At 37.2% G+C, this 27,413-nt stretch overlaps 1 protein-coding gene and 1 long non-coding RNA gene across 5 annotated transcripts in view; one reads left to right on the top strand and one right to left on the bottom strand.

Annotated features, from left to right (window-relative positions):
- PPP4R4 (protein phosphatase 4 regulatory subunit 4) overlaps positions 1–1,667 on the bottom strand; it is a 126,155-nt gene extending 124,488 nt beyond the window's left edge. For 2 of the 4 annotated variants that reach the window (XM_074289705.1, XM_074289706.1), the window contains exons 1-3: positions 1,486–1,667; positions 812–921; positions 172–366 (exon numbers count right to left, since the gene is read on the bottom strand). In XM_074289705.1, the coding sequence (XP_074145806.1) occupies positions 172–288 (117 nt within the window). In that variant the 5' untranslated portion in view covers positions 289–366; positions 812–921; positions 1,486–1,667. Of the gene's footprint in view, positions 1–171; positions 635–811; positions 922–1,485 lie in introns of those variants that run through there. The other 2 variants (XM_074289707.1, XM_074289709.1) reach the window with 2 other exon arrangements.
- Positions 1,668–2,564: 897 nt separating this feature from the next.
- LOC141556129 (uncharacterized) lies at positions 2,565–27,140 on the top strand. Its single transcript, XR_012486438.1, has 4 exons — positions 2,565–3,376; positions 6,276–6,388; positions 20,798–20,835; positions 27,055–27,140. It is a non-coding gene; the product is annotated as an uncharacterized LOC141556129 (long non-coding RNA).
- The last annotated feature ends 273 nt before the right edge of the window (positions 27,141–27,413 follow it).

Here is a 27,413-nt window from a genome sequence, read left to right as displayed (position 1 = left end):
TGGTTTCCGAGACCCCTGAGACAGAGAAGTGAGGCGGGGAGCCTGGCGACGGCGCGGAGGAGGGACCGCGGGAAGGGGTGAGGGTGCGTGGGGCTGGGAGGGATGGGGCGCTGAGGCGGCGATGCCGGCGTTGGGGTACCCGGGGCGGGGGGTCCGCGCGAGCGTCCATACCTTGAGGCTCCGACGTACTGGCCTCTCGATGATAGTGAGCTCTTGTAGGTCCTCGATGTAGCCGAACAGGCTGTTCTGACTGAAATCCATCTCGGCGAAGAGCGGCAATGGATGCATGTAAGGCGGTCCGCCTCTCCCTCCTCCTCCGCCGCCGCCGCTGCCCTCCTCCGGACTTAGAGCCACCGCCGCCGCCGCCTGGGTCGGACCAGCCCCAGGGGATCACGGGCCCAGCCCCGCCGCCGGGACACCAGCCCGTACTTTTTTTTCCTTTTTCCCCACCCCAGACTCCCCCCTCCCCTTGAGTGTAAGAAGGGGAGGGAGGAGGATGGAAGGGGGAGGGGCTGTGGGAAGGAAAGGGGGAGGGACGAAGGGAGGGAGGGAAGGAGGGAAAGAGGGAAGGAAGAGAGGAAAGAGGGCGGGCGTGTGTAGGTCTGAGGGGGCGGGGGGAAACAGCCAGAGCCCCGCAGTTCAGGTGCCCAGCCCTTCCAGAACCCCGCCCCCTCCCGTGACGTCGCGTGGCGTCCGGACGCAACCGCCAGGGCAACGTCACAGGTGCCCCCCCCCCTCCACTACCACGACCCCTCCTTCCCCACTCTACGCCTCCGAGGCTCCGCCCATTTCTCCTATTCCTTCTCCTCACCCTTGCCTGCCCTTCACCTTCTCCTGCCTCTGGGATGGGGAATGGGTTCTTTCTCTGGTCTATTCCTCTTTTCCTCCTTAAGAAGCGAACTGTTTGTTTCTTTTCATCTCCTGAGAAGGGAATTTAAGGGACAGGACTTGAGGAGGAGAAAGAAGAGGTTGTGGACCGTAAAGTCCAAAGAAGAGAACTCGGTGGGGGGCGGGGCCCCTCCAAAAATGTCCTCCCCAAGGTTGGAAGGGAGCTGGGGCTGAAGACGAGCGGAGAAGGGACTCCGTTTGCAGATGACATTAATTGCATCAGACCTTTCCACAGGACCGACCCTTCTCAAAGGCCTAGACACCCTCCAAAGGGTTTAACCTAACAATCTACATTGGGAAACCGAAGTGGGTGAGGATTATTGTGTCTCATGCAAGCGAATAAAAGTGACACTGGATGGAATGCTGGACCTGAGTCAGGAAGTCTCCTCTTCCTGAATTCAAATCCGGCCTCAGCTACTTACTAGCTATGTGATCCTAGGAAGTCAATTACCCTCGTTTGCCTCAGTTTCCTCATCTAGCAAAATGAGCTGGAGAAGGAAATGGCAAAGCACTAAGTATCCTTGCCTCCGGGCAGAAACTGACACGACCCCAGCAACTCACAACACAAATCTTGGAGAAACAGTGGTGAACACTGACCTGGGCCCAGTACCAAACAAGAGGAGATAGGCTGTATCACCTTCGGGAAATTTCACAACACTTTCCCGCCACAAAAGTCCATCTTTTTAACACCGACATTCTCTCCGGGATGACACAGGGCTGAACACCAGAATGTCAAAGGCATTCCAAATGTAAGTGACCCAAAGGACAGCAGAAAGTACCTGGTGGATGAAAGCCGGTTGCAATATATATTAATCATGATAATATATTATGTAGTCACAATATATTCATCATGAATGACATAACTATCAGCCCTAGTTTCCTCCTTGGCCAAATGGGGATAATAATAGCCCCTATCTCAAGGGAGGGGGAGTGACAATCAAATGAGAGAACACTTTAAAGTGCTTCGCAAAACTTAAAATGCTATATAAATATTGTTTATTATTATGTTATTAAGAAATAATGAAAAATTGTCAAGGACATATATGGTCAGGAAAGGTGATCATGGAACAAGAATAGGGAATGATAGATGAACAAGGACTGTGCCAGTAGCTATAGAATTTTAAAAGCTAGAGAGAGGCCTTCATCATGCTGGCAGATTCCTTATGAAGGTCTTCCAGAAGGACAGAGACAAAAATAGCACTGAATTAGAAAGTTAGGGTCAGTGAGGAGTCTGTTTATAGAAAAACAAGAATCTAGCCAATGTTCCCTTGCAATTTTTCCTCCTTTTACTTTCATAAAGAATTGCCTGTTTCTTACTTCCCCAGGAATGGCTCCCAAAATGTACATGTCCTAATTTACTGCTTCAGAAGGCCTTGGGAGAGCTGGAAAAGGAATGACGCTGTCTTCCTTTGAGTCTTGAGTTGGCCTTCCACCAGCCATTTGGGCATTGCAGAGACCAGTGGTTTGGGATTAGCTCATGGTAGCTCCCAGATGGCTCCTGGGTGTTGCAGCCTGCCAGATTGGCTCACCAGCTTTTTCTTTGAATTCAGAAAAGGTCCTTCCTCTGATGTATGTTGATAATGTTTCACTTTTCAGTTCCCGGAAGTTCTAAGTTATGATTAGCTAGATTGATGGCAGATGTCAGAATAATCATATTTCTTATCTCTATTCAGGATGTGGAAATCTGTTGTTTATAGGAAGTAAGCTGTTACCAAAAAACTTTTTCATTAAGGCTAACATGAGCATTAGAATTTTTGGAAACAGGGAGAGATCTTAGCAGTTTGGGGATATAATAGATATAATAAGATAAGATAGTAGTACACAGCAAAATGCATAGGAAAATAGAAAAACAAAACATCAGCAGGTGCTGTAGTATCCCTGAATGTTCTTTAACTCTAAATACTCTAAAACTCTACTAAGAGTGTGACCATGAGACATGATCTTCTTTTGAAATAGAGGCTTTGCTTTAAGGAGATAAAGCTTTTCCCTCTGTTAATAACTAATGGCAATTCTTTCTAAAGGATAGCATTTGCAGTTTTAAAAGTCTTAACAGATGTATCACTGTGTACATTATAAAAATGAATATATTAACTTCAAATTAAATATGGATGCATTGCAATATTCTTGCATAGTGCAGCTGACACAAACACAGTTGTAGTCTTCATAGGGAGAGGGAATACACACATATCCATTCAATATCCAAAACCACTTCTAGGTATGGAGGTAAAAAGATAGACATGACATCTTCTCTCCTTTGAGGAGTTTATTATTAAGAGTGTTATGCACACATTAGCAATGTTTGAGATTAGATCCAGGTAGAGAGAGAGTATGGTTATAAAGTGATCAGAAGAAAGAAGAGATCCTGGCAAAGAAAATTTCTGAAAAGGGATAGAGTTCCTTTTTGCATTAATCACTGTAAGAAGGAAGTTCCTAAGATCCAACCATTCCAGAGAGCAATTTGGAACTGTTCCCAAAGGGCTCTCGAAATGTGCGTACCTTTTGATTAAGCAGTGTCTCTATTGGGTTTGTATCCATAAAAGAGGGAAAGGGATCCACATGTGTAAAAACGTTTGTGGCAGCCCTTTTTGTAGTGGCAAGAAACTGGAAACTGAGTTGGAGAATGGCTTAATAAATTGTAGTATACGAATGTTATGGAATATTATTGTTCTGTAAGAAATGATCAGGAGGATGATTTTAAAGAGACCTGAACAGATGCTAAGTGAAATGAGTAGAACCAGGACATCATTGTACATGGCAATAACAAGATTATATGATGATCAATTCTGATGGGTGTGGCTCTTTTAAACAATGAGATGATTCAGACTAGTTCCAATGATCTTGTGATGATGAGAGCCATCTACATCCAGAGAGAGGACGGTGGGAACTGAGGGTGGATAACAACATAGCTTTTTCACTCTTTTTGTTATTTGCTTGCATTTTATTTTCTCTTTAATTTTTTTTTCTTTTTGATCAGATCTTTCTTGTGAAGCAAGATAATTGTATAAATATATATGCCTATATTGATTTAACATATTTTACCACGTTTAACATATATTGGATTACTTGCCATCTAGGGAAGGGGGTTGGGGAAATGGGGGGAATTGAACACAAGATATTTCAAGGGTCAATGTTGAAAAATTATCCTTACAAATAAAAAACTTTAATTAAAAAAAGAAGGAAGTTCCTTAGTTATAGACAAGTACAGTAATGGATCTGGTTACCTTATAAAGTAGGAGTTCCTGGTCATTGGACCTCCTCAGTCAAAGGAACCATACTACATTGAGTCAAGTGGGAGAAGGAACCTTGGTAGATGCTTCATAAATGCCTATTGATGAATTGCTTGATTTTGTTGAGCTCAGATCTGAATCCAGATCTTTATTCTCCTATTTGCCTCCCCTCCTCTCCACTGGATGGTAGTATGATTTCATCTTTTGCATACATGAGAAAACTGAGAATCAGTGTAAGTGACCAGTCCTTGGCCTTAAACCTGGTTGTATTAAATTCCCTTAAGGGAGCCATTATTGTGCAAGTGGAAGAAGTGTTGCTACTCACTACCTGTCTGATCTCAGGTAAATCATGAGCCTTCTCTCAGAACTTAGTTTCTTCATCTATGAAATAAGAGAGTTGGCTTAATTCTAAGGTTCCAGCTAGCTAGCTGGAAAGATGTAATTATTAATCACAAATTTTAGAGCAACTAGGTAGTACAGTGGATAGTGTTAGACCTGAAGTCAGGAAAACTTATCTTCCTGAATTCAAATCCAGTCTCAGATACTTACTGAGTCACTAACCTTGGACAAGTCACTAATCTTATTTGCCTCAGTTTCCTCATCTGTAAAATGAACTGGAGAAGGAAATGGCAAACCACTCCAGTATCATTGTCAAAAAGCCCTCAAATGGGGTCATAAAATGTCAGATGTGACTGAAACAACTAAACAAGCTATTTAAATATAAACTCAATTCATCTACAGACATGTTCAGTTGTAAAATTTTCAGCCCTGAGATGGTATTCTTTAGTCAGTCACTGTCACTCTTACATTGAAATCTGAAGATTATCTTCAATCAGGTGGCAGGTGGTAGACATGGAGTTAAGAAGATCTGAGTTTAAATCCTGCCTCAGACTGTTAGCTGTGTAAACTTAAAACTTAGGTCATATGACCTTTGATTCAGTTTTCTCATCTGTAAAAAGGAGGATAATAATAATAGGACAGCCTTCATGGAGTTAGAGTGAAGATCAAGTAAAATACATGTATATCATATATATATAAAATTTATATATGGTGATTTGTAAACCTTGAAGTCTATATAAATGCTAGCTATTATCATCATTATCATCTTTATTTATAACCCCTTTATTTTAAAAATGAAGAAATTGAGAATAATGGAAGAATTTCCAGAAACTAGGAAGCAATTGCCCCAAATTACATAGGACCTCAGTTTTCCTATCTGTAAAATAAAATTATACTTATAGTCTGATTAGAAATTTTTTCTATTGTTTTTGGCATTTGTTTTCTGCCTGAACATGCCCATGTCTGTCTGTTTCTTCTTCTCCTCTTTCTCTATCTTCCCTTCCCTACTAAGGTGGTTTCCTCCTGTATGGGTAGCTTTTTTGCTTTTGCAGCAACAATGGGGCAGATTCTTTCCTCCAGGGGTGGTGATATATGCAGAGAGCAGATTGTGCATTTGTCTCCTGGGAAGAGGTGGGCGAGAAAAGACAGAATAAGGTAGGGGGAGGGGGAGTTTTTAGAGGGACAGAGCTGGGGGAAGCAGGGAGCTAGCTGTCTATAAGGTTGCTTCCAGAAGTAGAAGCTAAGAGCTGATTATAGGTGTGAGCCCAGAAGCTCTGGATGTGGGTGCAAGAAAATGCTTATGGGCTTGAATGTAAAGGTGGTAGTGACAGTTGCCCTGGTGATAGTTTTAGGAAAGAGGCGGTGGGTTGTTCTTGCAGGCAATCTTGCTGGAAGTTACAACAAGCAGCACACTCTTTAGGGTCCCTCTAATTTAGAGGAGTGGGGAAATGAAACACGACACAGTTGAATGGAAGGAGTGCTTCACTATTTTAAGTGTCGATAATTGAACTTTCCATACCCTATCCATGTCTTCCAGTTCAATTTTTTCTTCCAGCCAAAGGAAGATGAAAAGGAATTTAGACAGAAGAACTAATAAAACTGGATCTAGTCTTAATTTCACTGCTTCTTAACTGTGTGGCCTTGGGGCAATCACCTTCTCTGCTTCAGTTTTTTTTGTTTTTTTTTTTTTCATCTATAAAGAAGAGATTCTCAGAAAGATCTTTCACTTATTTAAAAAAAGTAAAAAAGTGATTCTTGTAGGGGAGATACCAAATGCTGAGTGAAGCAAGTCTGACTGAATCTCCCACTTTTGTCAGTCAGATTCATCAAGAAAAAAAAGATTTTTGCCATATTTCAACTAAAAGAAGAAAGTGAACTGGACAACTTGGCTCTTACAACTGGTTAACCTGTTACCATGACGACAAAACCTTGAGGTAAAACAGCTGTTCTGACAACTCCAGATGTGACTTCCTAGAGCCTCTGAGACATATATTAATTTATTTCCATCCCTTTCTCACTTTTCTTAGTTCAGTATCTAAGGATTATGGTAGTTAGGGTAAACTTTCTTAGAGCTTTCAAACAGGAACTAGCAGTGGAAAGAGGCACTGAGAGGTATTATATGAAATGAATGACATTCAGGATCATAAGAATCAACATCCAAGGAATCTTTCAAGTTATTTTTTGTTTTTTATTCATAGCTTTTTATTTACAAGATATATGCATGGGTAATTTTTCAGTAATGACATTTGCAAAACCTTTTGTCCTAATTTTTCCCTTCCTTCCCCTCACCCCTTCCCCCAGATGGCAGGTTGACCAATACAAGTTAAATATGTTAAAGTATAAGTTAAATACAATATATGTATACATGTCCATACGGTTATTTTGCTGTACAAAAAGAATCGGACTTTGAAATAGTGTACAATTAACTTGTGAAAGAAATAAAAAATGCAGGTGGACAAAAATAGAGGGATTGGGAATTCTATGTAGTGGTTCACACTCGTTTCCTAGAGATTTTTCTCTGTATGTAGCTGGTTCAATTCATTACTGCTCTATTGGAACTGATTTGGTTCATCTCATTGTTGAAGAGGCCCACGCCCATCAGAATTGATCATCATATAGTCTTGTTGAAGTATACAATGATCTCCTGGTTCTGCTCATTTCACTTAGCATCAGTTCATGTAAGTCTCTCCAGGCCTTTCTGAAATCATCCTGTTGGTCATTTCTTACAGAACGATAATATTCCATTACATTCATATACCACAGTTTATTCAGCCATTTGCCAATTGATGGCCATCCACTCAGTTTCCAGTTTCTGGCCATTATTACAAAGAGGGCTGCCACAAACATTTTTGCACATACAGGTCCCTTTCTCTCTAATATCTCTTTAGGATATAAGCCCAGTAATAATATTGCTGGATCAAAGGGTATGCACTATCAAGTTATTTTTTTGGGAGGGCTTTATTTTGTTTTTCTTTGGGGCTTATGGAAAAGAGAGGTTTGCTCACAGGAAAAATCCATTTCTTTTTTAAATTTTTAAAATTTAATAAAAAAAAATTAGTTCCACATTCACTCCCTCCCTTCATCCCCTTCTCCACCCAATGAAAAAGAAATTTGAATATTCATTATACATATGTAGTTAAAAAAAACAAACAACAAATTTCTGCATTAGCCATGTTGAGGGCAGGAGAGAAAGATAAAGACATAAAAGAAAATATGCTTCAGTCTGTATTGAGTCTATTAGTTCTTTATCTGGAGTGGATAGCATTTTTTATCATGAGTTCTTTGGAGTTCTGGTGGATTATTGTACTGATCAGAGTATAGATTGTTTCGATTCTGCCTATTTCACTTTCTGTCAGTTCATTCAGATCCTCCCAGGTTTTTCTGAAATTATTCCCTTTACCATTTCTTGTAGTGCAATAATATTTCATTACTTGTTCCTGTACAATCACTTGTTCAGCCATTTCCCAATTCATGGTCATTCTTTCAGTTTCTAAATCTTTGTTACCACAAAAAGAGCTGCTATAAATATTTTTGTACATATTGGTTCTTTTTCTTTGATCTCCTTGGGGTTATAGACCAAGTAGTATTGTTGAGTCAATGGGCAAGCATAGTTTTAAATCTTTGAGCTCTTTGAGCAATTGGTCTTTAGAATGATTGGATTAATTTACAGCTATAGCAACAGTGCATTGATATACTTATTTTCCCATATGCCTTCCAGAATTTGTTATTTTTCTTTTCTGTTAGTCTGATGAATATGAGGTAATATCTCAGAGTTTTCATTTGTATTTCACTGATTATTAATGATTAAGAGCATTTTTTCATGTGACTTAATAGCTTTGATTTCCTTCCTATTCATATTCTTTGATCCCTTAACCAACTGGGGTCAATAGGGGACTCCTATTTTTTTTTCTTTATAAATTTATCTTTAGGATGTTTTAAAAATGACACCTTTATTAGAGAAACTTGCAAAAAATTTTCTTCAGTTTCCTGGTTTTCTTTTAATTTTAGCTACATTAATTTTATTTTTGGAAAAAATCTAATATTACATAATAATAACTACCCATTTAATATACATAATTTACATAATAAAAACTACCCATTTTGTCAAATAATAAGTTTGTACCTTAATAGCTGGAATGGTTAGATAAGTCACTGTACTTATTTGCTTCTGTAATTTCACAATCTGTTCCATTGATCACCCTCACCGTTTCTTATCCAGTACCAGATCATTTTAATGACTACTGCTTTGTACTATGAAAATTCCATTTCCAAAGCATTTCATGTGATCATAAGATTCATAGCTAGAATGAACTTGAAAGATTATGTAGCCTAGGGTTCTTCTTTTTATTTTATAATTATAATTTTTTTCACAGTATATATGCATGAGTAATTTTTTTATAACATTATCCCTTGTATTCATTTTTCCAAATTATCCCCTCCCTCCCTCTACTCCTTCCCCTAGATGATGGGCATCCCATACATTTTAGATGTGTTACAGTATAACCTAGATACAATATATGTGTGTAAATCCAATTTTCTTGTTGCATGTTAAATATTAGATTCCGAAGGTATAAATAACCTGAGTAGATAGACAGTAGTGCTAACAATTTACATTCACTTCCCAGTGTTCCTTCTCCGGGTGTAGTTGTTTCTGTCCATCATTGATCAACTGGAAGTGAGTTGGATCTTCTTTATGTTGAAGATATCTACTTCCATCAGAATACATCTTCATACAGCATTGAAGTATACAGCGATCTTCTGGTTCTATTCATTTCACTCAGCATCAGTTGATGTCTTTCCAAACCTTTCTGAATTCATCCTGCTGGTCATTTCTTACAGAGCAATAATATTCCATAACCTTCATGTACCATAATTTACCCAACCATTCTCCAATTGATGGACATCCATTCATCTTCCAGTTTCTAGCCACTACGAAAAGAGCTGCCACAAACATTTTGGCACATACAGGTCCCTTTCCCCTCTTTAGTATTTCTTTGGGATATAAGCCCAATAGCAGCAAAGCTGGATCAAAGGGTATGCACAGTTTGATAACTTTTTGGTAGACTAGGGTTCTTAACCAGGAATCTATGAACTTTTTAGATTTTAAAAATATTTTAATATATTTAAAAGGATTGCACATATTTAGCCTGTATCAGACACCAAATCTTGTGGAAGGGAAAGAGGGAGAAAAAATGAGGAGTTTGGAAAAATTGAATGTTGAAAGCTATATTTACATGTATTTGGAAAAACAAAATAGTACTAAGAAAAATTAAAAAAAATTTCTATTAACTATTTTAATATACTTAATTCCTTTGTATTCCTATGTATTTTATTTTGTGCATTTAAAAACTATAATTTGAAAGGGGCTTGTAGACTTCACCATACTGCCAGGAAATTCTGTGACACACAAAAAAGACAAGAAGTCATCATCTAGTCCAACCTCTTCATTTTACAAATGACAAAAATATGGCCTCAAAAAAGGATCACATAGAGAGCATCAGAGATAGGATTAGGACTAGAGTTCTCTAACTTATTTCCACAACATCATATAATATAATTTATTTTCATTAATGGCATAGCAATAGCACAACAAAATAAGCAATTTATATGCAAAATTGCAAATATAACAATTATGTATGACTTATAAGTACTGCAAAAGACATTGATTATATGATCAAAATTAATAAATTTTGTACCCTTATTCAATGATTATAAAGTTTCTACTTGTTCTACTCTGCTGAACTCTCTAGTATCATTTTCTTTCAATACATAATGTATCTCACAACAAAGAGTAACTCTATGGAATCATTTGCTTTGTTTCACGTATATTGTGTAGCTTTAGATGGACAAAGGGTTTTCCCAAATATACTTTCATTCAAAACATATAAATTGGAAGGAACTTAGGTTAGTAGAAAGAACATTGAACTTGAAAGTCACGTGACCTAAATTTGATTCCAAACTCTGCGTGTTGTTTGTCTTTCGTTCTTAAAGAGGACCAGGACTTCATGGAGTTGATACCACGAGATGCAAGTGAATTGGATTTAAGTGAGGGAGGGCTAATCTTATTTGCTCCTCCAGAGCCATCTGGATCCAGGGGCTAGACATAGATTAGAACACTGGAGATGGCCTTGGATGCAGTGGGAGACTTTGACCTTTTTAATTTAAGGTCTTTAATAGGTCTCAATGTGAATGAGGTAGAATCAGTGATTAAGGCCAGGTAAAAAATGAAGCAGAGAATAGCCTCTTTTACAAGACCCAAAAAAAATCTAGGAGGGAAAGATTCAGAGTTACTGGTCAAAACAGAAAGAATTGCTCTTTATATTTACTCTGAATCAATCATGGCCCAAGTGCTTGCTTGACCTGGAGACTAACTGTTGAATATATTTGCTTCATAATGACATGAGCCCAAAGTTACTGATGTGAGATTTTTTTTTTTATGGATTGAAAGTCTAAGAATAAGGTATGTCCAGTGGCCTAGAAATCTTTACTAATCAACCTCAAGTGTTGTTTTTCTTTTTTTGACTTGTTTGCTTTTCAAAATTAGTGTGTTTCAGCAACAACAAGATTATACAATGATCAATTCTGATAGACATGGTTCTCTTCAACAATGATTCAAACCAATTCCAATTGTTCACTGATGAAGATAGCCTTCTACACCCAGAGAGGGGGCTGTGGGAACTGAGTGTGATTCACAACATAGCATTTTCAATCTTTTTGTTGTTCGCTTGCATTTTATTTTGCTTCTCTTTTTTTCTTGTGCGGCATGATAATGTAGAAATATGTATACATATATCGGATTTAACATATATTTCTACTATGTTTAACATATATTGGACTACTTGCCACCTAGGAGAGGGCATGAGGGAAGGGGAGGAAAATTGGAACGCAGGGTTTTGCAAGGGCTAATGTTGAAGAATTGTCCTTGCATGTATTTTGAAAAATAAAAGTTTTAATAAAATAATTAGTATGTTTGCCCTCGTTCAGGGGCAAACATAGCCTTACATATGGATTCCCTATCTTATTTCAGGGATTCTTGAGGAAATCTCCAGTGCCTTGTCTTTTGGGGCATTTTCAAGGACCTACTGAAAAGATTGCCTATCCAGAACTTTCCTTCTTATAAAAAAATTAAATTAGGTTAAAGTTGGACAATGGATATCAAATAGACCTTGTGGTGCTCCAAAAATATGGGCATTTAAGTACTTATGGGCAATATTATATTTGAGGAATTATGTTACTATTTAGTAGAGGTTTTCAGTGTGGCTTTATTTTTTATTAGCTTTCTACTTTTCCAAAATATATGTAAAGATATTTTTTAACATTCACTTTTGCAAAACTTTGTGTTCCAAATTTTTCTCCTTCCCCCTCATAGACAACAAGCAATCTTGTATACCAGTCCCGTTCTTCCAAACATATATCCATATTCATCATGCTGCACAAGAAAAATAAGAACAAAAGGTGAAAGAAAAAAAAAAACCGCAAGCAAACAACAAAAAAGGTGCAAATGCTATGCTTTGATCCACATTCAATCTCCATAGTTCCCAGTCTAGATGCTGATAGCTCTTTCCGTCACAAATCTATTGGAATTGCTTGAATTACTTCACTGTTGAAAAGAACCAAGTCCATCACAGTTGTTCATTACATAATCTTGTTTCTGTGTGTAACATTCTCTTAGTTCTACTCTATAGTGTGACTTAAAAAAAATAAATCCTACTTACTAAAGAGAACCAAATCTTGTGGCATACAAAGCACTTATATTTTTCAAGGTAATATCATAGGAATACACCAAGAAGAGTTGAGTGAGCAGCTTTCTCAAGACCTTCTTTCCCTATGCTATCAGTCATTAGATATTTATTAATTGCCTACTACGTGCCAGTCATTGTGCTATGTCTTGGGGATACAAAGAAAGGCAAAAAACAGGCCCTGCCTTCAAGAAGCACTCAATCTAATGTGGAAAGACAGTGGGCAAATAAATGTATACAAACAATATACAGGATAAATAGAAAATCATTAACAAAGGCAAAGTATTAGAATTAAAAGGGAATGTAAGAGTCTTCCTATAGAAGATAGGGTTTTAGTTATGACAACCAGGGAAACCAGGAGGTAGAGATGAAGAGGGAGAGCATTCCAGGTGTGAAGGACACAGAGAGAAAACAAATTCATACAGCCAAATGAGTTAAATGTCAAGTTGCACATGGCTTTGGAAAAAGATCTGTACTGTACCTGAAGAAAAGAATCTAGTTATAGACATGTCTAGTGCACACAGACCTAGAGAGAAAAGCCTGTTCCAAGGGATTAATTCTCAAAAGCAAGCAGTGGATGACAGGAACATTTAACTGGCACCAGGATAACAAGATTGCTAAAGAGAAGAGATTATTGCAGAGAACTGGGAACAAATGAATTCTATTACCAGGATATGGTGGAGAGAATTCTTCCCTGTTACTCTGAGACATGGGAATTGTATAGTTTCTAAGGTCAGAAGGTTCTACTTTGAGTTCTTTATACATGGAGAATGTGAAAGAGTTTGCTTGGGTGTTTATGGGCTCAAATACAAAATCCTTCCATGTTTTGCGGCACAACTTGCCTATGTTTAATGTTTAGTTGTCTTATGTTTGAGTGCTGTCGGGAGGGACCAGGATCCTTCTGAGGAAGCAAAACATACTAGATGCTTAAGACTTTCCCAGTCAAGAACAAGAGAAAGATTTTATAAGAAGAGATCACAAAAATGTAATAGTAGAATGCACTTCATATTCCCCCCACTCTTACTCTATATGGCTGTCTACCTTGCTGTGTTCAAACTAGAAAAATGTAGTTACTGATATTTAGCAATGTTAAAATGTTACCCCGAAGAAAACACAGTATTTTCTGATATAGGCCACTCCACCCAAAGCTGGCTACATTATATTGCACCCTATTCCAAAGGATAGTTGTTAACAGTAAACTACCCAACATTTTCAGTCATCTTCAAGATTTTCAATCTTGCTCCTGAGAGGCAGTCTATACAGAGTATACAGAGACAGAAAGTCTGAAGGTCAAGTCCTAACTCAGACACATTTTGGTTATTTGACTCTAGGGCAAATCATTTAACAAATGACCACTACGTTGCATAGAAAATACAATCTTCAGTGGTGGAGGAAGTTTTTCTGCTGGATGCTCCCCATATGGGTGAAATCATAGGTTCTACTAAAAAAAATTACACCCCAAAAATTGCTTCTATGAACCTGCTTTTACTCATCTGTGAAATTTTCATTCCCTCCCCTTATTTTTTCTTTCTCCTATTTTTCAAGAATATTTCCCAAAGTGCTATTTCTACTAGCAAGAGAAGAAATGAAACTAATCTATCACATGCTGAAGATTCACAACTCTGGTATAAAAGTATTGGTTAATAGGAAATGTTAGTGATTGTTTTTTAATTGCCAGTGGATAACTGAAATGTATGGTACAATATATAGAATATTGGGCTTGGAATTAAAAAGACTCATCTTTATAAATTCAAATTTTAGACACTAGTTTTATGATTCTGGGCAAATCACTTAACACTGCCTGAGATTCCTCATCTGAACATGAGCTGAAGAAGAAATCAGCAAACTACTCCAGTATTTTTGCCAAGAAAACCCCAAATTGGATTGTAGAAAGTTGGACATGACTGAAAAACGTGTAAAAATTGAAACATAAATTGTATCAATCCTCTTCTGGATTCTTGTTCTACTTTGTATAGAAATCTTCATTTTATTTGGTATTTGTTAAATTCAGAATCAGATGTGGGAAAACTGGGACACATGCATTGTTGGTGGAGTTGTGAAAGAATCCAACCATTCTGGAGAGCAATCTGGAATTATGCCCAAAAAGTTATCAAAATGTGCATACCCTTTGACCCAGCCATACTACTACTGGTCTTATATCCCAAGGAAATACTAAAGAAGGGAAAGGGACCTGTATGTGCCAAAATGTTTGTGACAGCCCTTTTCATAGTGGCTAGAAGCTGGAAGATGAATGGATGTCCATCAATTGGAGAATGGTTGGGTAAATTATGGTATATGAATGTTATGGAATATTATTGTTCTGTAAGAAATGACCAACAGGAGAAATACAGAGAGGCTTGGAGAGACTTACATCAACTGATGCTAAGTGAAACGAGCAGAACCAAAAGATCATTATACACTTCAACAATGATACTGTACGAGGATGTATGCTGATGGAAGTGGATATCTTCAACATAGAGAAGAGCTAATCCAATTCCAATTGATTAATGATGGACAGAATCAGCTACATCCAGAAAAGGAACACTGGGAAATGAGTGTAAACTGGTATTTTTACCTTCTGAATCCAATTCTTCCTGTGCAACAAGAAATTTGGTTCTACACACATATATTGTATCTAGAATATATTGTAATATATTTAACATGTATAAGACTGCCTGCCATCTGGGGGAGGGGGTTGGGAGAGGAAGGGAAAAAATCTGAACAGAAGTAAGTGCAAGGGATAATGTTATAAAAAATTACCCATGCATATGTACTGTCAAAAAAAAAGTTATAATTATAAAATAAAATAAAAATAAAAAAAATTCAGAATCAAAAATAAATACTATTTTTAGAAAAAAGAAACTTGGTTATAAAGTTACACTCCCTCTTTAATGCTAGACCTCTTGGAATCCCTAGCCTTTTTCAAGGGTTTGCAAATGCCATATTTTAAGAGAAATCTTTCCTAACCTCCTTAGTAGTTAAGTGTATTCTTCCTCCTCAAGTTATCCTGTTTTTACTTTTTACTTATATGTCACTCAGCCCTTTCTCATCACAAAAATTTCTTCCTGAATGCTATCCTCAGAAATATGTCTTATATTATTTGATTAACCCCTCCTGGATGAATACCATAGTTCACCCTGTTTCCTTTACTAGATAACTAGAGAACATAGTTAAAAAGACATTGTAACACAAAGCACAGCAAGATAAGTGGCACTTTTTCCCCATACACAGAGAAATATATTCTCCCATAAGTTATATGTTAAACATATTATATGATTATTACATTATATATTAAATATATTCTTTCATAGTACCACCAGTGGAGGCAGAGTTCTCATGCAAGGAGCATATATGGCTAGGGAACACAAATGGCAGAACATACATTTCTCCAATACTGAAGTATGAGGTATCTTTTTCACCAAGCTGTGTCTCTGCTGGGTATCTGTTTTATTATCACAGTCTCCTACTACCTGCTGGTCTTGAATTGCTACACAGTTTCTTTCCCTGTAGGACAAGAACACCTTCATTGGGGAAGAGCTATCCAGTGATCATTGGGTATTGAGAATAATATAGGAGGGACCAATTCTACATTGCAGTTAGCAGTATACCTGCTTTTCACTACTGTCCATGTTAGCTCCCATTCTTGTGCCACTGGGATACCACCACTGCTGAGAGCTTCTCCCCTGTCCACCATTGTCCCTTTCCACTGGGAACCCACTGAGGTCTTCATTTTTTCCCAATGCCCCTCAGCATTCATATCTCTGTCTTCTCCTGTCCCATAATGATATTTAGAACCCATAATTTCTTCCTACTTTGTTTTGTCCATTGCCACTGAGGGTCACATCTCTGTCTACTGCACCCTAGTCACTGACATTGAGGGAGATGGCTAGAATATTGCTCTTATAATAATTAGTTAAAATGTATAGTTTATAGGACCATAGTGTTAGAGCTGGAAGGGATCCTAAACTGCTCCACCCCATTCATTTCATAGGTGAGAAAAATAAGGAGCTGAGAGATTAAAGCCAGGTAGGTGACCATTAGATAAAGCACTGAGCCTAGAGTCAGGAAAACTTGAGTTCAAATTTGATGTCAAGCACTCACTAGCTGTGTGACCCTGCAAATCACTTAACTTCTATTTGCCCAATCCACTGGAGAAGGAAAACACAAACCACCTTTGTATTTTTTCCAAGAAAACTTCATACAAGGGTCATGAAGAATCAGACATGGCTGAGTAATTGAACAGCAGAGAGGTTGTTGCCCCCTAGACAGTAAATGTCATTGTAGGGATTTATACTTTCCATGCTACCAAGGTGTGCCATTGGCAAGTTTTCAATGTCATCTTTCTTAGTACCCAGAAACTATGCTCAGCCATGTTTTCAAAAAGATTCTTATGATAATTCTTATGAGATTCTTATGAGACTCCTAGAATGTGTATGAATTAGATAAATAGTGGCATTGCCTAAGGCAAAGGTTTTAACTTAAGATCAGTGACCTTTTAAAAAATATATAATGTTTTGTTGTTGTTCAGTCACTTTTAGTTGTGTCCAACTCTTTGTTTGGAGTTTTCTTGGCAAAGATACTGGAGTGGTTTGCTATTTCCTTGTTCAGCTCATCTTACAGATAAAGAACCAAGGCAAACAGAGTTAAATGACTTGCCTAAGATACAGCTAGTAAGTGTCTGAGGGCACATTTAAACTCACAAAGATGAGTCTTCCTGACTCTAGATCTAGCACTGTATCCACTCTATCTTTTGCAAGGTTATGTATTTTATTGTGCAATGAAAAACATTGTTCTGAGAAGACATCTATAGCTTCACCATCATCAAAGGGCATCCATGACACAAAAATTATTAATTCCTTAGTTGAAGACAAAATATTACTATCCTATTTATTCAATAAGATAGTTTAGTTACCTGAGTGCAATGTTTGAGTTGCTGACCAGGTGACACCAATCTAGATCTTTATAAGTGATTTTCTGATGTGTATGAGAGCCCATTTCTCAGATTCCCTCCAGCATTTCCACTGGCCACTAAAAAGCTTTCAACCTGCAAATGAGTATCTATGTTGCTCATTTTCCTCTTACAACCTCATTCTGCTGTACTGAAACAGCTTTAATTAATCCCTTGCTAATTGGATGCCAATTTAATACAAGGGATGAAATGGAGTATTGTGCAAAGCACTTAAAATATTAAATCTTCTTTCTATGTCTATTTCTGAACCCTCATCCCATGAAATATTTTATTTAAGTGTCACTTCCCAGGCCATTCAGATTATTAAAAATCATTTAGATTTGAATAATTAAAGAAATTAATACAAAAGAATTACATAGTTGTGGCTTCCCCTCTTCTAGATTTTCTTTGTGGCAGGAAGCACTCTGATCTATATTAGTCATTTCCAGTTGAATCTAACTCTTCATGATCCATTTTACAGATGAGAAAACCGAGTCAAATAGGGTTATATGACTTGCCCATGATCACACAGCTAGTAAATCTCTGAGGTTGAATTTGAATGCAAGAAGAGGAATCTTCCTGAGTCTAGATCTGGCATTCTATGCATTGTGCCATCTAGCTGCCCCAGATAGGTCATGTAGACCTATAATGTAGGAAGGGGGTTAGAGAGAGGCTTCTATCTTGTCTTACCCCAATCTCACATTCATGATTTTAAAGGAAAGTGGAGAAGAAGTTATCTTCCAGCACTGTAGCTCGACCCATAGGAATTTAATTAGTGAAGCTCTTCCCTGATTCTGATATATACATTTTTTGTGTGTAGGTATAGACAAATAGATAGTGATATATAATAAGGAGGTATTTTGAGAAGTGAGGAAGATTAGGAATGAGGTTCTACACCCCCAAAAGATTATTGGAATATTTCTAATGAATAGAACAGAAGAAAGAATGAAAAGAAATTCAGTCAAGTAGGATAATTTTGAATTACTGTTTAATTTACTATACATTTAATTATTTTACTTAAATTATTGCATATCCTTAAATTATTTTCTCATAATCTACACTGGTTTTTCTTCCCCCTCCGTTCCCCTCCCACCATCTCCTTCTCATGGTGCTATGGCTTCTGGGTAACCCTGATGGGTGTATCCATACCTTTTATGTTGTGCAGTCATTCAATCATGTCTGACTCTGTGATCACATTTGGCAGGGGGGTTCTCTTGGTAAAGATAATGAAGTGTTTTGCCATTTCCTTCTCAAGTGGATCATGTTTGGTCATTCACTATAATATATCTGTCGGGTAATCCTGCAAGGCATAACTCATAGTGGCATTGAGCCACACAAATACTCCGCCAGGACAATGCAGTGATCCAGAAGGGATCACTTTTATAGTTCCTAGTAACCTTAGTCATACTCATCTTTCTTCTCTCCCAGATGTACAAGTAGCAAGGTCAAAGGAAACCAAAAAAGGGCATTGAAATGTCATCCCTGGCTTCGTACCAAAGAGCTATCCTCTCTCTCCCCTAGAGAAAGTTAGGGCAGTTTCATTTCTAGCAATATTTCTTACAAATTCTGATGTGTCTGCCTCCCTCTATGGAAGATTTTCTGAGCCCTAGAATCTCCACAGAGATGAATAAGGCAATGCAGAGGAACCAGGCAACACTATATATTATAATGCTGTTGATTTCAGCAGAACTGTGGTGCAGTGAGTATAAAATACTGCATCAAGTTTTGCCTTAATGCCTGCTGGTTCCTGCCTGACTCACCAATGACTGATCGTATGATCATCAATGGCAACTGTTTCTTTTCCTCTCTATCCACAATAATTATCAGAAATAATAAGTGAACAAATAAAACCTTTCCCATATTTCAGTAGGCAAAATAGCATAATTTATAGCAAAATAATGTATAAGATAATGAAGATGATTATGTCCTTGTGCCTTTCATAATATCCATGTCTTCTAGGCTACAGCAACGAGAAGTATCATAAATATAGTACAGAGATAGATGCCTGACCCAATTTTGAGCACATTCTAGCCTCAAAGGAGTGGCTGCCACCATAATGAATATTTGATGTTCTTTGGAGGGGTGAGCATTTACTTATATAACCCATATCAGAGCCATCCAAAACACCATAGCTTAAGGATCAGGTACCTTTAAAGATGTCTTATTTCTATTGGCTCAAACCTCCAGGCAGAAACTGGGAGGATATTTCTGGCAGATAATCAGATAGACTGATACAAAACATTCAGCATATAAACCCTGATAACAGTGTGTCCAGTGTTTTGTATTCTCCTTGCCCATGTGGTGAACCTCCTCTGGGAGTATAATATGATGAACTGATAAAGCAGACACATTCTGTTAAAAAGTAAAATATGTGATTCAGAGATAGAAAAAGGACCTGAGAGGCATTCTAGCCTAAAACTATCATTTACAGATGGGAAAAATGAAGCATTGAAAGGTCTAGTGATTTCCTTGCCACTCAAGTGACCAAGACTAAAACTGAACTCAGGTTCTTCAGCTCCAAAACTGAAGCACAATCCACCATGCCATGAAGGATAGCATGTTGGAAACAGATTTGGCTTTTCAGTTGGATGACCAGAGTTCAAATATCAAATTTTGGGCTATCTGTGATGTGTGTAATCTTAGGTAAGTCACAACCTCAATAAACCTCAATTTCTTCAATTGTAAAAAGGAGGAGACTGGCCTTTAAGGTTCTTTCTGGGCAGTGAGGAGGCAGATAGAGGACTGGTCTGGAATCAGGAAAACCTGAATTCAAAACTGGCTTCAGACAATTACTAGTTGTGTGGCTCTGGGCAAATCACTAAATCCTGTTTGCCTCAGTTTCCTCATCTGTAAAATGAGTTGCAGGAAATGGCAAATCCCTCCAGTATTTTTTGTCAAGAAAATCCCAAGTATGGTCACAAAGAGTTGGACATAACTGAAAACAACTGAACAACAAGATTCTTTCTGACTAAATCTATGATCCCATGATCACATAATCCTTCAAATGTTTTTTTTTAATTTTTTAAAATTTTTTTTTAAATTGAGTAATGTAGAACAATAAGCTTTCACAGTTGGAAGGGAGCTTAGATGTCATTTAAAACTCAGTGTTCTCCAAGACCTGTGCTCTTAACTTCCTGTTATTTAGGTTTCTAAATAAATAACAATGGGTTTGTATTAAATCTTGGAGGGGGAGGATCTGTGAATGGAACTACCACATGCATTCAGTGGTTCAAAACAATCACATTATCCTATAATGACTAAGGGCTAAATGTTGATGCACATAAGCCAAGATTTCTTTTCTTTCCTTTTTTTAAAAATGAGAACTACTTAACACAGTTTCCAGTTTGTTGCTAAGAAACCACAACTTCATGGTATGATTCTGTGGCCATTCTTTCTCTTGTGTCAACTTATTATACCAACATAATTAGAATTAGTTTAATAGCAAAGAATGGAGCATGTGATTTTTGTTTCTCATCACCTGTACAGTTGGACTATTGTTGAGGAGACCTGAGACTGTTTATTAAGAATATTTATTTGTGAAGGAACAAAGGTCAAGGAATAAATGAAGTTTGAAAAAAATAAAAACATCAACAATTGCCATTCAAGGCAACTCCCCACTAATTGATCTTTTTTTTCTTTTCTTTTTTTCTTTTCAGATAATCAGCTCAGCTTTTTCTCAAAGACTGTGCGTTCTGTGAGTATCTGATCACAATGAGGAGGACAGATACTCTAACTAAACATGAGGGTAACATTTAGATAATGTGACTCTTTGGCTTAAGAGGCTCATCATAGTGTCTTTACACACTGAAAGATCTGTCATGTAGAATAATAAGATTTATTCCATTTGGATTCTGAGAACAAAACTAAGACTAGTGGATCAAAGTTACAGACTTCCCAGAAATGAAAGCTGTCCAGCAATAGAGAATGGAATATATTCAGAGGTAATGAGTTTCCCATCACCAGAGAATTTTAAGCAGAAGGTAGATGACTACTTCTTGGGAATATTCTGTGAGGAGTTCATACTACTGATAAGGAAAGAAGAAGAAGAAAGAAGAAAGAAGAATACCTCTTTCAACTTTAATACGATAATGCTAAGATCCAAGGACTTTTGAAAATCATGACATCACTATATCAAGTGATAAAAGAGGTACCTTTAACAACGTAGAGACAAATGTTCTCCCACCTGACCATTGTCTTATACTTGCCTCCTTCGAAGTCATTAGATTGATTTTGTTGTTTGTTTGTTAGTTGGTCTGATCCTGGGATTATATCAATGTGAAAAGTTTCAGGTATGGAAACTGCCTCCAGCCCTGCAGACAGGAAGTTTATATCTGGGGTTCTTAACCTTTTTTATGTCATGAATGACACGATCATGAAGCCTATAAACTCCTTCTCAGGATAATGTTTAGAAATTATAAAATAAAACATATCAGATTATAATTGAAGCCATTTATGTTGAAATAATGATATAATTTTTCCCATCCAAGTTCAAGGACCCTCTAAAATCTATCCATGATGGTTAAGAATCCCTGTCTTAAAGAGTTACTTGGGGGATTTAAAAAGTTAAGTGACTTGTTTATGTTCTCATTATTATGTGTCAGAGACAGGCTTGAAGCTAGGTCTTTTTTACTTCAAGTCTGACTTTCTATCCCCTACATCAGTCCTATCCATTATATCCTATGATGCTTGTTATCATCAACCAAAAAGAGAACAAAACAGTCCCTCATCAATGCATGAGCCCATTCTGAAAGTGCAAAGGCTATTTGAGAGCCTATTGGGATTTCTCTCTGTTGATCATGAAAAACAAAGCAGACTTGAAGTCCCTATTTATCAAAAATCTGTTACCATTTGCAACTTTTGACTCCTCTTATAAGCTGCATTTTGCTTTTAACTGAGGTCAAGTGACATGAGTCTTACTGCAGTCAGAAGGAACTGTTTTTTATAAGCTACAACACTGATGTGGATATTGTGAGGTTAATTCCTTTAGGCAGATGGGTCATATATGCCACCTGTCGTTCACAGCACTCCTCAGTACTACCTGAATCAGATTAAAATGTAATTAGGAAATATTTAACAAAATAAATTAAAATATAATGAAAGCAAAGATAATGTTAAATTTCAGAACTAAGTCAACATGTGTGTCACAGAAATTCTTGTTTGAATTAGTGGCCCAGGTTTTAATTTTAATTTGACATTTCTTTAAGGGGACTGGACCACCATTTTGTCATTATTGCCTAGAAACCAAACTCTGTCTCTATACTTAGGAAGTTAATTTACAGTCTCAAGAAGGATTAAAAGTAACTTTATCTGTTTCACTGGAAAACCAGCACATTATTAAGTAGCTTAAAGACATAGAATAGTAGGCCTAGATAAAGTGGCATCATAATATGATAAGTAGAACATTGGTCTTTGTCTTCATTTTGGGGTTATTAATTGTATCACCCTGGGGAAAGCAGTTCTTCTAGCTGGGCTCCAGGTTCTTCCCTGTAAAATGAGTATTATAATGATACCTGTATACTGGTTGTTAGGAGAAATCATATGGAATTGTCAGTGAGAAGGAATTTTTATACAGTGATGTATCAGTATAAGGAATTTATTACATAAAGAATCATAGTTTTCATTAAGCCCTATTTTGGCACTTAATTTGGGCCTAGAGATGACCCTTGGACTTTGAATTCTTCACTAATAGAGTACAAATTCTAGAGGGTCTTGAAAATTTGAGAAAAATTTTAATACAGGTCTGATGATGGGCTGTATGTTTATTCTCCAAGGACCATTTTAGCTAACTTTTGAAAAGGTCTATCATGAAAGAGGCTTGGATACCTAATGATTATTATTTTCCACATCTACTAATTTGGAATGAACTTCTTCCAGTTTGCATTAATAGAGTATCGACAAATGACAAAGTATGAATTTATGAGAATACATAAAGATGTAGATGGAGAAAGGCCAAAAATCTGATGTTGGTAGATTTTGGAAATGTAAGGAAAGTTGTAGATATGTAGAATTAGCTGAGATATGGATATTCTTTCCATTTCAGGGTTGGATAGTGAGAAATAAGTAACCATCTAATATTATTCCATTTAAATTATAAGAGAATTTATACTGACGTTAAGAGAAGTTGTGTTTTGTCCAGAGTCACAGAGCCATAAAGCATCTGAGCTTAATTTTAATTCAGATCTTCCTGACTAGATCCAGTCTCTATCCATTGTATCACCTATCTGCCTTATCTTTGTTGTGTCCTGCTTTCTAGAGCCCCCGTGCTGGGGTGATTAAAATATACCATCCTAGTGGAGAAGTGATGAGGCGGGACTCCTAAGGATGGTAGAAAATTGGAGTCCATTTATTCCCAGTTCTTTCTTCTTTTATACCCTCATACCCTTATGTAACCAAAACAACACTGGGCATGCATCAAGTATATACTGTGCACATGGGACCCCATAAACAACTTGCTATTATTGTACGTAGTTTGCCACCTGATATCACTCTGCTTCAATCACAGGATAGCTTGTCACCACCCCCTGACATCTCAGGAAGGCTGAGAGATCTTAGCGGGGATTGGCAGCTCAACCAGACATTGTTAGCAGGTTCCCTCTGGGAACCACACCCAGAGTTCCCCACTATCTGTGATCCTCTACATTGTTTGAATTATAAGAATTCATCCTCCCCAGTGGGAGCATTAGTCTCCATTAGAGTACCAGACATTTCTTGAATTCAGGGAAGCCTCTTCACTAAGGAGGGCTATAACAAAGTGTGTGATACCTATTTGCAGGATATGTGATACCTGTTTGCAAACAGGGAAAGCAGAGTTTTCTTCAGATTTGGAGGCTACATGTATGATACAGTGGAAAGAACATTAACATTAGACTTGGAGTCAAAAGATATGAATTCTTATCAATTAAACTTTGTGAGGCTCAATTTCCTTACCTACAAAAAAAGAAGAATATTTTACTTTTTACTTTATAGACTTTTGGAAGGATAAAATGAGATTATGTATAAATTTGTTATCCAAGGTATTGGGAATCATAAAATGTCAAAGCTAGAAGGAACCTTAGAAGTCATCTAACCCCCTTCAGATAAAAATCATCTCCTTTTTTTTTTGATAGGATTATTATACTTGAACTTTAGGGAAATGCTGTAAATATAAATTACCTAGATTTCTTTTACAACATTTCTTATTCTGCCATTGAAGACCTAAGCTAGAAAATGGTAGATTTAGGAGAATTCACAACTGACTGAATAGCCAGATCCAAAGAATATTCATTAACTATTCAATGTAAACTTGATTTAAAGAAGAAATTGAGACCTGGAAAGTCCAGGTAATTTTATTTGCCAAATGATAGTGTCCTCTAAATGGTTCAGTGGGCAGAGTACCTGGAGTCAGGAAGACCTGAGTTCAAATGCAGCTTCAGACAACTATTAGCTGTATGATCCTAGGCAAATCAATTAAACTCTGTTTCCCTTAATCCACTGGAGAAGGAAATGGCAAACTACTCCAGTGTCTTTGCCTAGAAAATCCTGTGAACTTCACTTTGTGTGCTATGGTCCATGGATTCACAAAGATTTAGACACAGTTAAATTGACTGCACAAAAATAAAAGTAGCCTGTAGAGAAAGAACCATGTCTTATATTGCTTTTTATTTCTTCTAATGCCTCATACAAATGCTTGCATGTAGTAGTCATCAATAAATATATATAGATTATAATATATTAGCACTTTCAATTTCAGGAAAGAATGGTAAAGACAAATTTTTTGTTCAGAGGGAAGAGATCTAGATAGTCTAGATAGTCAAGAAGAACTTTGATGATTGTAGGAAAATCAATATGGAGAACATGTTATGGGTGGTATGTTAAAGACAGTCTCTTCTTATTTTAAAGCCAATTTTTCTTGATTTACAGCTTTACTCACAGTGGGACTTATTTCCCTTCCCAGACTATACCAGCAGTGTCTCACTCAGCCCAATCAAGAAAGCCTTGAAAATGTATTCCAGGTTCTTCCATAACCTGGACAGTCAGTTGTTGTTCATTTGTTTTTTTATGTCCTTTTATTGTCTTGCCTCAGTTTCCCTAATTGTCCTGCCTCAGTTCCTTGAATTGTTCTGCCGAAACCCCCCTGGTTGCAATCCCTACTCCTGACCATTAGGATTGATATAATTTATGGCTGGCTATTCTAAAATTATAAACTGTAAATGTGTAATGTCAAGATAGAGGGGAGTTCAGACATCCTGGCTCCCAAGTCCTCCTAAGTTATCAAGAATTTATGGTCCTACCCCCACCCTATGAGAACCAGATTGAAGGTCCATTTCTGGAAATTCCTTTTTTTTTTTTTTTAACCAATGCTTGGACTCTACCCCCTCTCTTGCTCCCCTGATTGCTCAGAGTGATATATTTCATTGGAATCTGACATTCCTGGCTGCTGCTGCTGCTGCTGCTGCTGCTGCTGAATATTTTGAGACATCAGCCCTGGGACCAAAATGGATCCTTTGGAGAAAATCTCTCCCTCTTAGAAATCCAAATAAAATATTAAAAACTCTAATCTCTATCTTGCCTCAATTTCTCCGGCATTACAGTTTCAGTTGTGATCCCATTTGAGTTTTTCTTGGCAAAAGCAGTGGAGTGATTTGCCATTTCCTTCTCCAGCTCATTTTACAGAAGAGGAAACTGAGGCAAATAGGGTTAAGTGACTTGCCCAGGATCACACAGCTAATAAGTGTCTGAAGCAAGATTTGGATTTAGGTTATCCTCACGCCAGGCCTGGCACTCTACTCACTGTGCCATCAGTTGCATCTCCTAATGCAACCTATTGTATCAGTTTTTCTTTTTTCACTGTCCAATAACATTATAAACTCGTACTGAGTATGCTGTCTCCTAGCTTCTAATTTTTATTTAAATGAACTGTCTTAAATCCACACCTCCCCCAAACCCTAAAAAGGTAATTTTTTTGAACCTGAGAAAGACTTTATATGATTGCTATTGAGTGCAATATTCTTAAATACAGCCCAGTATTAGAGCCTGTCAAAATACTTTTAAATTTTAAAATATCAACTCAATCATAAAACTTATTGGTTGGATCCAACTTGTACTTCCTAATTCATCATCTGCAAATTTAACCAGGATGCCATTTCTGTTTTTAATGAAGCCATTGGTGAAAGTGCTAAACAGAGTCAATCAGAATTAACATTTATTTAGCACCTATTATGTGCTAAGCACCAAGCTGGAGAATATAAATATATGAACCAGTTACTGTCTTCAAGGAGCTCATATCCTAATTGGGGAAAGACAACACATGAAAAGAATTTGAAAAGGGGTAAAAGGAAGGGTACCTGACTCAGGGCATGATGAAGTCCTGTGGTCAGGGAAGGAGATGATCTGAGGAGATAAGTTTTTCAGGTTTGTTTTCAACTTGCAGAATGATTAATTTCTGGGGATTACAAAGTCCAGGAAAGCAGCTAGCAGAAAACAATGAAGTGAATTCCCTTATAGGGTGAAGAGTTAGGGAGGAGTTTTCCAATGTCCACCCTCCTCTATATTATCCAATCTGTAGAGTTCAGAGTCACATGTACAATTCTGAGATACTGCATTTGAAACCTCTTTTAGCTTGGCCATTCAACCACTTCTCAATCAACCTAATTATACCATCTCCTAACCTGCATCTCCCTTATCTATCTACAAATGTACCATGACAGATTTTGTGAACTTCTCTGCTGAAATCTAGGTAGATTTTCTAATTTACCAGTATAGCAATTCTATCAAGAAAGAAAATAAAGTTAGTTTGGCATGAACTGTTCTTTTTTTAAAATAATAATAGTTTTTTATTTTTCAAAATACATGCAAAAATAGTTTTCAATATTCATCCCTGTAAAATCTTGTGTTCAAAATTTTTATCTCTCCCTTTGCCACCTCTCCTAGATAGCCAGCAATCCAACATAAGCTAAACATTGCAATTTTCTGAACATATTTCCACAATCATCATACTGCATAAGAAAAATCAGATCAAAAGGGAAAAAATGTGAAATAAAAAAACAAGCAAGAAAACAACAATAACAAAAAAGGTGAAAATACTATGTTGTGATCCACATTCAGTCCCCATAGTCCTTTCTCTGGATGCAGATGGCTCTCTCCATCACAAGTCTATTGGAATTGGCCTGAATCACCTCATTATTGAAAAGAGCAAAATCCATCAAAATTGATCATTGCATAATCTTGTTGTTGCTATGTACAATGATATCCTGGTTTTACTCACTTTATTAACACTACTTCACATAAGTGAAC

Source organism: Sminthopsis crassicaudata, chromosome 2 (assembly GCF_048593235.1).
Source record: "Sminthopsis crassicaudata isolate SCR6 chromosome 2, ASM4859323v1, whole genome shotgun sequence".
Classification (NCBI taxonomy): Eukaryota; Metazoa; Chordata; class Mammalia; order Dasyuromorphia; family Dasyuridae; genus Sminthopsis; species Sminthopsis crassicaudata.
The sequence above is the reverse complement of the archived record's forward strand: the minus strand, read 5'-3'. Positions and strand labels throughout refer to the sequence as shown.